The sequence below is a fragment of the Aethalodelphis obliquidens genome, unplaced genomic scaffold, assembly GCF_003676395.1.
Source record: "Aethalodelphis obliquidens isolate GAN/ISIS:26980383/991018 unplaced genomic scaffold, ASM367639v1 scaffold7, whole genome shotgun sequence".
NCBI classification, from domain to species: domain Eukaryota; kingdom Metazoa; phylum Chordata; class Mammalia; order Artiodactyla; family Delphinidae; genus Aethalodelphis; species Aethalodelphis obliquidens.
Genome location: NW_020837951.1, coordinates 53,671,561 through 53,684,967, shown reverse-complemented (window position 1 = coordinate 53,684,967; position 13,407 = coordinate 53,671,561). Strand labels below are relative to the sequence as shown.

General features: G+C 36.2%; 1 protein-coding gene across 3 annotated transcripts in view; it reads left to right on the top strand.

The window, feature by feature from the left end:
- Nucleotides 1–13,407, top strand: part of RFX3 (regulatory factor X3) — a 290,506-nt gene that overhangs the window by 48,902 nt on the left and 228,197 nt on the right. The window contains exon 3 of one of the 3 annotated variants that reach the window (XM_027105785.1): nucleotides 9,151–9,224. The exons of the other annotated variants lie outside the window; for them this stretch is intronic. Coding sequence (XP_026961586.1) covers nucleotides 9,151–9,224 — 74 coding nt within the window. The remainder of the gene's footprint in view (nucleotides 1–9,150; nucleotides 9,225–13,407) is intronic. 3 annotated transcript variants of the gene reach the window in all.

The following is a 13,407-nucleotide window of genomic DNA, read 5'->3' as shown; positions in this document are numbered from 1 at the left end:
CATGAAGGCTGTTTCACTTTTCATTTGTGTGTTCCCTTTTAATTTGTGTGTTCACTTTTAATTTCCTTCAGGAACTTTTCCTTTGTATTTACCACTTGGCTACTTGTTTGGTACAAGAGGCCTAGTTTTCGGCCTGTCTTGGCTTTTGACATTCCTTCCGCACTAAGCTTAATCATTTCTAGCTTTTGATTTATTTATTTTTTTAATGACTTTTGTTTTTTTTTTGATGAGGACCATTTTTTTAAAGTCTATTGAATTTGTTACAATATTGCTTCTGTTTTATGTTTTGGTTTTTTGGCCTCGAGGCATGTGGGATCTTGGCTCCCCAACCAGGGATCGAACCCACACCCCTTACATTGGATGGTTAAGTCTCAACCACTGGTCCGCCAGGGAAGTCCTGCTAGCTTTTGATTTAAAGTGAGAGATGTGTGACTCTTCCTTTCACATGAATACTTAAAGGCCATTGTAGGGATATTAATTGGCCTAATTTCAGTATTGTTGTGTCTCAAGAAATAGGGAGGCCCGAGGAGAGGGAGAGAGAGAGATGGCGGAATGGCTGGCTGGTGGAGCAGCCAGAACACACACAAAATTTGTCAGTTAAGTTCACCATTTTGTATGGGTGTGGTTCATGGTGCCCCAAACAATTACAACAGTAACATCAAAGATCACTGATTGCAGATCACCATAACAATATAATAATAAAAAAGTTTGAAATATTGTAAGAATTACCAAAATGTGACACAGAGACACAAAGTGAGCACGTACTGTTGGAAAAATAGCGCCAATAGACTTGCTTGACGCAGGGTTGCCTCAAACCTTCAATTAGTAAAAAGCGCAGTATCTCCACGTGCAGTAAAGCAAAGCACAATAAAACAAGGTATGCCTGTAGTTCCCTTCATTCCCCCATAAGTCTTAATGTTTGTTTAGGAGTTTGGATCAGGAAAACCAATAGAACAGGGAGGGGATGAAGGGGAAAATTGAACTTCAGTCATTTGGGATATAAGATTCAACATACTTCTTGCATTTACTATTTAATTTCTCAAATTTCACTTTGTCCTGCAGTGGTCAACAAGAATTTAATTGCTTTATTATATTAAGGAGACACCAGTTTTGGTCCTACCTTGAGCAAAAACTTCAATATCAGACTCACTCTTAGGAAGAAAGCCATATGGAGTTGTAAGTAGGAAACCACAGGTGAAGCAGAAAATATTAAATGTCTTCAGATTTTAACTTCTGGAAAACTCACTTTTATTGAAAGGAAGTAAATGTTTACTTAAAAGTTCAGTGTGACAGATGCATTAGTTTCTTGGAATTTATGGTCAGTCAACTCTCATTTTGTTTTAATTAGCATAATTATCTTAGGTTCCCTTCTGACTGCTATTCACCCCTATCCTTCCTGCTCCACCCCCTACTCCCCAGCTATCCTACATTATCTTCACTTCTGAATTTCTAAAGGCTCTGCAAATAGCCAGTTTCCCTAAGTTTGTGGTAAAACTAATTTAACTGCAAAACCTGAACAAAATGACGTGAGGTACTTAGGGTCTTTCTTTACCCCACTCTTTGAACATTCATTCATTTAGCTACAGAAGTGTTAATGTGAATGATTATGGGTTGCTGCCCCAGATCCATCTGCAGTGTTGTGTATGGTATTGCTTTCTAAAATTAAAAAAATTCTGACTCATGTGACATATCTGAGCCAGTGGCTTCCAGTAGGGGGTTGTGAATCTGTTTCATTATTCCATTTTATAGATGAGAAGACTATGCTAGAAGAAAGTAAATTACCAAGGTTTGAATGATATATTAAGATGTTAAGTAAATTATTCAGATAATGCATAGTAAAGCCAAATTTAAACTCAGCAGTCTTATACCAGAGCCCATACTCTTTTTTTTTTTTTTTTTTTGCGATACGCAGGCCACGCAGGCTCAGCGGCCATGGCTCACGGGCCCAGCCGCTCCGCGGCATGTGGGATCTTCCCAGACCGGGGCACGAACCCCTGTCCCCTGCATCGGCAGGCGGACTCTCAACCACTGTGCCAATGGGGAAGCCCCAGAGCCCATACTCTTAAACTACAAGGACAAGTGGGCAGCTTGGCCACCCAGTTGCCAAGGCAAGATTGAGCTTAGTTGGCACCAGTATTCATGTCTTGAGTTGACATAATTACTAATCTTTACTAATATAAGGAGGCATATACCTAAATATCTGTAATGGAAGATAATCTCCTTATAATTTGTATGTGGGTATGGACTATTAAGCTTTTCTACGTATTTGGGTATACATATGCCTGATCATAGAGTTCCCCTAGGTATATTGGTGCCCAGCCACAAAGGCTTGTCTCAGGTTGAGGTAGAAAACTGTCTAGTTTCTCCATTGTCCGTCCTCATTATTTTATATTATCTATATCTCACTAAGTGCTAGAAATTGTTTTGACTTTTTTCAACAAATTATTAATGCCTCTATGTTGTAGGCTAGAAATACAATGTTGAACAAGAAAATCATGGTCCCTTTTTCAGCAGGGGACAGTTGTCATTGTGGATGGGACAGTTCTTGGTGGGTTATCCTATGTTGTAGCATGTTTTAGCGACTATGGGCCAAAATGGCATTAGAACCACTTCCTCTCCCCAATCACTGTGACAACAGAATGACCCCAAAGGTTTCCAAAGTCATCAGGTAAGGGATGGTGGGATGGTGTAGTGGTCTATCTTGATGTTATTCATACTCAGCCTTGAGGATAGTAGCTGCCTACTTGTCCATGCGCTTTGTCCACACACTATCCAAGTTGAATAATTGACTTTAAGCATTTCTTTTTCTAGAATACAGGCTTCCTGCAAGTAAATAGAGCTGAGAGAGCTACAAAGCAAATAACTAAACTGGTTACACTCCGGGTACAATGGCTAAACTGAAAAGCAAGATTAGTTGTGGATAATGTTACCAATGGCTAATTGAGAATTCTCCTTATACTGTAAATAACGAACATAAGTTAATAAACTCCCAAGTTAACATACCAAGATGATGCTATATTTTTTTAAGCTATAGAATCTAAGTCTCTAGGACTTTATATATGCAAATTATTTCTTAAAGACATACAGCACATTTATGCTAATTATATTTTATAGCACAAACATTTCTGCTTTGCTTTTATATTTTTAAGAGAAATTTTTAACAAAATTACAAATTTAAATAATTTGTAAATAGAAACAACTATGAAGGATTTATGACTTGAATTTGTCATTTGAAAGAGGAATAAAAATAAATTTTCATTCAGTATCCATATTAACTGCCTTTTAATCAGTATTTTATATTAAAAGTAATAACATTTGGAAGTTTACAGAGCCTCAGGCTTATGACAGTTGCCGTTTAAATGACAATAATTTTATTGTATTATGATTACAAAATTTATTTATATGCTATAAAACATTCAGAAAATCCAGAAAGGTACAAAGAAGGGAGTAAAAAGAAATTATCATTCATTATAATAAGACCATTATAACTCATGATTCAGTAGATGGATTCAAGATTAGATCTTTTAAAAAATGAAGGTACTTTTCTGATTGGAAACCATTTTGTAGATGAGGAAGGTGATGAATTGCTCATGTTAATTAGATATGTTTGCTGTAATTTCAGTTTCAGCTGCATATAAAAAAAGAATTGTGAGAGAGATTTATTTTTCTTTAATTTAGATGAGAAATACTTATCAAGCACCTAGTATACATTGAACATTCAAAATGGATTTTCCACTTATTAGCTGTGTGACTGTTGGCAGGTTACTCTAAGTAGTCAATTTCTTGACTCAGTTTATTTATTTGTAAAAGAGGGATAATAACTACTTTGTTGAGTTATTGTAAGGGTTATAGTTCAGTTGAAGTATTTAGCAGCACCTGACATATAATTAGACAACAATGAATCATTAGTATTATTGTTTTTATTCTTTATAGTAACAATACATAATTTTAGCCCATTACTATATAAAATATCATTGCTGTGGTAGTAATTTAGCATATGAGGTAATTAACTGTGATTATTATAATTTTATTAATAGAATGGAGCCTAGCTAGACTGACTATACTTAGGATCTTGTCAGGTAAATATTACTTCCTTATATTTGTATAGCAGTTTCGTTTTCAGAGCTCTTTCTCATTTCTTGTTTTATTTGCTCTGTACAGTCTTCCAGTAAGAAAAGCAGGGCCTGTATAATTTTCCATTTTGCAATTGAGGAGCTGAGGCTTGTAGAGAATGACAGACTTGTCCAAGGTCATATGGCTTATAAGTGGTTAATCAGGTTCATTTCCTTCCACCTATAATTAAGATTCTCACTGAACCTAGATTGACCTTCAGTATGGGAAAGAACAGAGAATAGAATCTGACTATAATTGATGAGTCTTCATTTAACTTTAGCCATTTTATAGTTTCTTGTGTTTGCTCCCATTCCAGTCATCTGAACATTGGCTTTAATGTTTTAGTAGTCTATTATGTTGATGGTGGTTACAATGAACCACATCTCTGGCTATTCACACGCTTGTGAAGTCTCTTTCCTTTCAATCTGGACTGGGCCTGTAGCTTATTTTAACAAACAGAATGCAGCAGAATTAGAGCTGTCTGAAGTCTGGGCATAAGCCTTAAGAAAGCCAGGTAGCTTTTGCTTTTATGTTTCTGGGAGACCTGAACCATTATGTCAGAAATCTGGCTACCTTCCTAGAGAGACCATGTGGAAATGAGGCCACAAGGAGAGAGGGAGAGGGAGAGAGGAAGAGAGGGAGAGAGAGAGGGAGAGGGGGGGAGAGAGAGAGAGGCTCTGAGGTTACATGGAGACAGAAGCCCAGTCACCCTAATCCTAGTATTCTAGCTGAGCCCAGTTCCTACCTGCTAGCTGAAAGCAATTGTGTGAGTGACCATCAGCAAGATGAGCAGAAGAACTAGCTGAGCCCAGCCCAGGTTGCAGAATTATGAGGAAAAAAAATAGTTTTTGTTTTTGTTTTTCTGAGCAATAAGTTTTGTGGTGGTTTGTTACACAGTAATAGAAAAGCCAGAGAAGCATGGCAGTGTACTTGAAAATAAAAGTCTTGCTAAAGGGTGTTACCCTTTCTTGGCCTATTTTGACAGTTTTGGTGTTTTTCTGGTTTGCTAGTGTCAGGCAGTGTTGAAGAGAGAGAATAGTAATGAATAATTTTTCCTTTCCAGAAGCTCATCTTACTGAACCTTTAAGTACACAGGTTTGGCCGATACTTGGGTAAACCTGAGGTAAACCCAGTCTCTCTGTGCTGAGCCTCTTCAGAGAAATCTCAGGAGATTGGGCTGCTTCCTATTTTCAGGTCTCTGATTCTTCTTCTCTGTTGAATTTCCTACTCTCAGTCTTTTGTGACTCTCTTTATCCCTGTCAGAGTTGAAATGGATTTGGCCTAGGTTAGCCAGCTAAGAAAAGATGGCATAGTCTTCCTTCCTCTCTTGAACTTGTTTCTGTTGTCCACAAAGACTTGGGAAGGCTTTTGGGCCTGAGAGTAAAACTAAGACATGGACTCACCTCAGTTTCTGATCATTTACATATTACTTAACAGGAAAGATATGCTGCAGTGAAACATTACTCATGCAGTTTATCTTTTCCCTCTCATAGATCAGTTTCTTCCTATTTAACTATAAATAGTGCATATTTTATTTTCCCATATAATTAAAGTTATAAAATTATAAAAATAAAAAAAAAAGCAAAATGTTTTATAAGTTTCTGCCAGAGATGAGAACCAGTGATCTAAACGCTTATAAGAATAATTTTTCAAAAACAATTTTGTTGTTGTTTATGCTTTGTTTTAAAAAAATACATGAAGATAGATTTAAAATATTACAAAGCTTGATTGGCTTCCAAATTGTTGGAGTGAGGGCCTCAGTGTACTCCCTCTCCCTCTAACACAACAAAAATGCAAAACAACTAAAATCAACCATTTCGGAGTTCTGGCAATTGATCAAAGCCAGAGAATGAACTGAAACTTGTCTATCCAAGAGAAGACTACTGAACCTTGAGATGACAGTGGCATCTAACTTGTGCCCACTCCCATTCTCCCTCCTTCCCCAGCTTGTGGTATAGTAGAAACTGGCAGCATTGCAGACAGTGGAGAGATCTGACCACTTTTGGAGATCCATGAAAAGCACCATCCCTAGATCACAGTTAATGTTTTGTCCGAACTTGTATCTCCCTGGGAAAACTCAGTTCTCAGAGAGTGATTGGCTATTGATTTGACTTAGAGCTCAGCTCAGTTGGGGGGAAGAAAATGCCTACCCCCTGGGCTTTACTGAAACAATAGCAAATGTTGGCAACATCTCCACTGTTTAAGGCTGTGATTTCACGTGCGGCAAACAAGAGCCTGGCCAGGAATGTAGAAGGAAATCCTGGAGGATTAGCCAACCATAGGGAACTTTGAAAAGCTGCAACATATTTCTAGATATCTAAAAGATTGCAGATGTGCAAGGCTGTGCATATGCCCAGGAAAGACCTGGGAAAGGAGAGGATCCACCTCTGGCTGACCTGGCTCTGTGCAAGAAGGAAGTGAAAGCTAGGGCTGTCTTACAAGCTACCTGAAGTTTGAAGGTGTGGCTTCTCACGAAGGTTCCTTTAGCTTTGGCAAAGGGTGGAAGATATACAGGCAAGACATTTAAGGAAATCTTCTGACCAATCACTGGTTGACCACTAAATTATACTAATCCAGGAAGCCAGGCTTAAAAAACAAAAAGAAGAATACTCAGTGGCCACATAATACAGGGAGTACAGAATTAGTTCATGGAAGTGCTAAACAAATAAGCAGCACCAAGAAAAAGAAGAGAACTAGCAAGAAAAAATCTTAGTGGGGCAGTGTAGAAGATTCTGCCACCAGAATTGTTAAAATACATTATCTAGATAGCTTGATAACTATCTAGTTAAATAGATAGTTTCAGATATCTATTTAGATATCCAAATAGATATCTAAAACTATCCAAAATGTCTAGTTTTCAACACAAAAATTATGAGAAATAGAAAAGTATGCTACATACATGGGAAAAAAGTGAAAAACTAGCTAACAGAAAAGTGTCCCTGTGGGCCTAGATTTGGATTTAATAGACAAAGACTTTAAGTCAGCTATTGTAAATATGTTTAAAGAACTAAATGAAACCATGTCTAAAGGATTAAAGGAAAGTGTGAAATATCTTACCAAAGAGAATAGCAATAAGCATAGAAATTATTTTAAAAGAACCGTATAGAAATTTTGGAGTTTAAAAGTATGATAACTAGAGTGAAAATTTTACCAGAGGGGCTCAATAACTGATATGAGTTGGTAGAAGAAAATATTAGTCAACTTGAATGTAACTCAATAGAGATTATCCAGTGTGAGGAGTAGAAAGAAAATGAAAATGAACAGAGCTTCAAGAGACCTATGGGACACCTCGAGTGCACCAACACACACATAATGGGAAAATGGGAGTCCCAGAAGAAGAGCAAAAAAAAAAAAAAAACCACAAAAAGCAGAAAGGATGTTAAAAGAAATGACAGAAAACCTCCCAAACTTGCTAAAAAAATACTAATTTACGCATTAAAGAAACTTAGTGTACTCCAAGTAGAATAAACCCATCATAGTCAAATCATAGTCGAATTTAGACATCATAGTTAAATTTACGAAAATGAAAGACAAAGAAATCTTGAAAATATGAAGAGAAAAATAAGATCAATAGCTGACTTCTTATCAGAAACCACGGATGCTGGAAGACATTTTCAAAGTTGAAGGAAAAAAGCTGTCAACCAGGAATTCTGTATCTAGCTAAAATCTCCTTCAAAGGTGAAGGAGAAATTAAGACACTTAGAAATAAACAAAAACTGAGAGAGTCTGTTACTAGCAAATGTGCCCTATAAGAAGTATTAAAGGGAGTCCTTCAAGTTGAAACAAAAAGACACTAGTCAGTAAACTTAAATCCACATGAGATAAAGAGCAATGGTAAAGGTAACTACATAGGTATTATGAAAGACATACATATAAAAATACATATAGATGCATTTTTCTTTGTAACTTATGTTTTAAAAGACAACTGCATAAAGCAATAATAATAAAACTGTTGATGGGTTTATAACACATAGAGATGTAGTTTGACAATAAAAAGGAAGGCAAGGGAACAGAGGCATATTGGAGGAAAGTTTTAAGTTATTATTGAAATTAGGTTAGTATATATCCAGACCAGAATGTTTTAAATTAAAATGCTAATTGTAATTTCCAGAGCAACCACTAAGAAAATAAGTCAAAAAATTATAGTGAAAGGGACAACAAGGGAATGAAAAAGATACACTAGAAAGTATCTGTTTAACACAAAAGAAGGCAGGAGATGAGAAAAAAAAGATATTACAGAGCTCAAATATACCCTTAAAGAGTAGAAGTTATAATGTGTAATTTCCATGTAAAATAATATGTTTTTGTAACCTTTAAGGAATGTTACCAGTAGAGAATATTGGTCAATGGATCCTCTTTGGGGCTTAATTTTTTGATACTATTGGATACTTATCGATAGATTTTAAAAATATGGTATTTTTACCATAGTGAAAAATGCACCAAAGTGAGATCAATGTGAAAAGATTCCATTAACCCTGAGTTCTTAAAATGTAGCTTTGTTTCCCGGGAAATGAAACAGTAATGTATGGAAATGAGAGATTCTCTTTACTTTGTTTCTGAAAGTTTGGGTATGGAAAATTTAGTTCTTCCCCTTCCTCTAAATTTGGAAAAGAAACGATGAGAAAAATGCTTTGGAGAAGAGAGGAGATCATGGGAAAAAGGCATCTGGAGATAAATGCACGTAGGAAAGGGTTGTCAAAAAGAAAAATGTTCTGGACAGAATATTTTAGAAGTCTTGAGAGGTATCTCTGCCTGCATTTTCCATATATTGTTGATTCTGTTCTCCATGGGTACCCAGCCCAAATGTATATGTGATCTCATAACAAGGATTGTTCATTGTTCAAGCAGCCACGCTTATAATGTCTTACATATGCCTTCAGAAACTAAAACCCATGTTTAGCTTTATAGTGTGAAGAAAGTTTAATTATATCAAACAATACCTGTAATCTCCTTATTATAGGAAAAGTGATTAAATTGAATTTTCTTATTACTGATTTAAACTATCATTTAAAAATGCAATTCTCAATCTGTTTTCAGTCCCAGCACAGTTGAAGAATGTAGCACAGTTGCATCAGTAATGATGGCTCACTCAACTGGGAGCATCTCTCTGGGTGAGAATAAGTAATATTTTAAAAGTCCTCCAAGTAATTCTGTTATGGTGTACCTCCTTTCCATTATAAGTAACAAATTTAAATCATAGATTCCTAGAATTTGATAGAAATTAGTGTTATTAAGAGGTTATGATGATTAAAATTGAATCTAGTAAGATTATTTTGTTTCTTAAGCAAGTTACAGTGAACCTTTTTAGTACTTTTTCTATAAGCTTACCAAAGTTTTCAAGACATTTTTATTCCTATGTTTTTTTCTCTAACCAGATTAACCATTTTTTAACTGTACAGTACAACACGTTAACTATTTGCCCATTGTTGTGCAACAGAACCCTAGAACTTTTTCAGCTTGCAAAACTGAAACTTTATACCTGTGAAGAATAATTCTCCTTTCTCCCCTCCCCTCAGCCTCTGGTAACCACCATTCCACTTTCTAGGACTTTTACTATTTTAGATATCTTGTAAACGTAGAATCATGCAGTGTTTGTGTTTTTGTGACTGTCTTATTTCGCTTAGCATAATGTTGTCAAGGTTTATCCATGTTGTAGAATATGACAGGACTGCCTTGTTTCTTAAGTCTGAATAATGTTCCATTGTACAGGCATACCTCATTTTATTGTGCTTTGCTTTATTGTGCTTCTCAGATACTGCTTTTTTTTTTTTTTTTTTTTAACAAATTTGAAGGTTTGTGGCAACCCTGCATTAAACAAGTCTGTCGGTGCCATTTTTCCAACAGTATTTGCTCACTTCCTGTCTTTGCATCACATTTTGGTAATTCTCCCAATATTTCAAGCTTTTTCATTATTATTATATTTGTTATGGTGACTTGATTTTCCTATTGCAAAAGGTTATGACTTGCTGAAGGCTCAGACGATGGTTAGCATTTTTTAGCAATGAAGTTTTTTAATTGAGGTTTATGCATTTTTTTAGACATAATACTGTTGCACAGTTAATAGACTGTAGTATACTGTAAATGTAACTTTTATATGCATTGGAAAACCAAACATTCATGTGACTCACTTTGTTGCAGTATTCGATTTATTGAGGTGGTCTGGAACCAAACCCTCAATACCTCCCAGGTATACTATTTATCCATTTATTTATTTATTTAAAATTCATTTTATTGAAGTATAGTTTTTTTCAGTTCTCTTTTATTGAAGTATAGTTGATTTATAATGTGTTAATTTCTGCTGTACAGCAAAGCGATTCAGCTATACATATATATTCTTTTTCATATTCCTTTCTATTTTGGTTTATTACAAGATATTGAATATAGTTCTCAGTAGGACCTTATTGTTTATTCATTCTATATATAATAGTTTGCATCTGCTAATCCCAAACTCCCAATCCATGCTATCCATTTATTTATTGATGGGCATTTAAGTTGCTTCCACTTCTTGACTGTTTTGAATAATGCTGTATTGAACATGGGTGTACAAATATCTCTTCAAGATCCTGTTTTCAATTCTTTTGGATATATACCCAGAAGTGGGATTGCTGGATCATTTGGTAGTTCTATTTTTAATTTTTTGAGCAACCTCCGTACTACTTTTCATAACAACTGCACCATTTTACATTTCCACCAGCAGTGGACAAAGGTTCCCATTTCCCTGCATCCTCACTGACACTTGTTATTTTATGTTTTTTGTTTTGTTTTGTTTTGTTTTATAGTGGCCACCCTAACCACTCCTAGGTTATGTTAGGTCTTTATTTACTCCTAAATCACTTTCTAAAGAACAGAATAGCTACTTTAGGAGATTTCCTATAATTATTACAAATCTTCACACTGCTCCCTGATCTCAAATACTAGAATACTACTTGGGGCTAGTGTTTTAAACATATTAGATTGAATGTGTAAAACTGGACATTTGAATTACTTCATACTTTACCAGATATGATCCTCTTTGCTTTTGGAATTCATATGATACTATGTTAGACATCACCACGTTATAAGGCAACGATAAAATGCTTTTGTCACTACCTGTAGTTTCTAAAATGGTAAGTGTGCTTTAATGGCATCATCATAGTGGTGATTGCTGTCACTGGGTGGCTTGTCTGCTCTTGTTTCCAAGCAGTCCATAAATGCCGTATCTTTGGATGCTTTTCTTCAGCGTATACCTAATGTGCTTCTTTGATGCTCTCTGAACATGGTTTTCTCCATTTCACTTACCCTGTTGTATCTGCGTGTGAATCTTTCTGTCATCCATTCTCCACAGATTTCTTGCCTAAGTGGGGTTGTGTTGCCAAAAACTTTGCTTCAGTGATGGTAGAGCAGCTCTCTTCCAGTGCCCTATATTTGATGAGCTAGCCATTTAATAGTAAGTACAGCTTATGGATGATGCTTACGATCATATTCAAAACAGAAGATACAATGCTCATGATCCATCTAGTCCTCACAGCTGAATAAATTGGGGCATTTTCTATTTTGTGGACATGTAGATTGATTGGGAGCTCAGCGTTGTTTCTAACTTGTCTGTGACTCTTCCAAAGACCATACTGCAATGTTATAAGTTTGGGGGAAAAAAAGCCACTTTGAATTTGCGGGCAGATCTGTATTCAAGTCTTGACTCTGCGGCTTGGTTGACTACCTTAAGATATGTTTCTTATCCTCTCCGACTCAGAAATCTCATATGTAAATTGCAGACAGTGATACGCAAACTTTTATTTTAAATGCTTCATTGATATAGTAAGCTTGTGTTTTTAGGAAGTTGTTTTTTTTTTTTTTTGCCCCGTTGCGGAGCACAGGCTCCAGACGCGCAGGCTTAGCGGCCATGGCTCACGGGCCCAGCCGCTCCGCGGCATGTGGGATCTTCCTGGACCGGGGCACGAACCCGTGTCCCCTGCATTGGCAGGCGGACTCTCAACCACTGCGCCACCAGGGAAGCCCCAGGAAGTTTTTTAACCAATTCTATCACGTTAGAATTTTCCTCTTAAAAATAGTGAAGGTGAAGGGATTTTTAGACTGGTAATACTTTTATAACCAGTATCTGACAGGAGATCTCTTCTGATGAGTTTGGTTCTCATAGTTTGTCCATTAATTGAAAAAAGTCAGTTAATACAGATCATAAAAGATGATGCATACATCCCACTAACATTTTAATTCAAAGCCTATAAATAGACTGTCTTTTGATTAGGGCCAAGGCCTTTCCTTATAGTATGGGTTTGCTGACTGGAACAATAAGTCTTTCTTAAATCTATATTTATAACAAATCATTTCCAGTTTACATTTTGTTTCTCTAGATTAAAACTATAGAGAGTTGAAAAGCAATGGTTCTCAAAGTGTGGTTCCCAGACCAGCATCATCAGTATCACATAGGAGTTTCTTAGCATGCAAATTCTTTGGTTTTGCCCCCAACCTACTGAATCACGCTAAGAAGGTGGAGATCTGCAATCTGTTTTCTCAAGGCCTCCATGCTAAAGTTTGAGAGCCACTATTCTATATTTTATGATTTCCACCAGTTTTTATATTTCTCTTACCCATGCCTATGTCAACAGCACTGTTCTATAGTGATTTGCCTTTATCAAGTCTTTCAAAGCTTTTTTTTGACTTAGTTTTTAAAGATACATTAGCTTTTGTTTTTGCTTTCATTGTTTATCTAATATGTAATTAAATTTGTTAATTACAGTAACAATAAAACTCCCCTAATCAGCAAATACTACTGATTTGGGGAGAAGATATACTCAGCATTAGGGAGCAGAAGTGAGGGGCATACCAGAGAGTAGTCCGCATGCCGTGAGTTTTCAGCACACCACGGGCATCTGTCCGTATGGTTGCAGAGGAAGTGGAGAGTGTGGGTTCAATTAGCAAGTTGGGTAAATGAAGCTGGTCAAGAGAGCTTCTCATATTTATTTTTCTGTGTAAGCTTACAAATTTCTCTGATCCTTCCCTTTATAGCCCTTAATTCAGTACTTCTATGTTAGACTTCTGTCTGTTGATCTGTAAGTAGTCTTCTTGCTTAGAACCTGGAGTTTGAAATGTGTTTTTGATAACTCATAAATCTCTTCGGTTGATGTGGAGGAAGCAGAGAACCCACCCAGCAGCTCACATGGAAGATATGTACCTATTTTCATTGACACCAAGCAGGAAACTGCAAAACAGCTAATACTTGAAGTAGAAAACAGATAGAAATGTTGTTTCCTAGCCTGAGACAGTAACTTTTGCTCCAGTTTTTAGTGCTTACTTTGA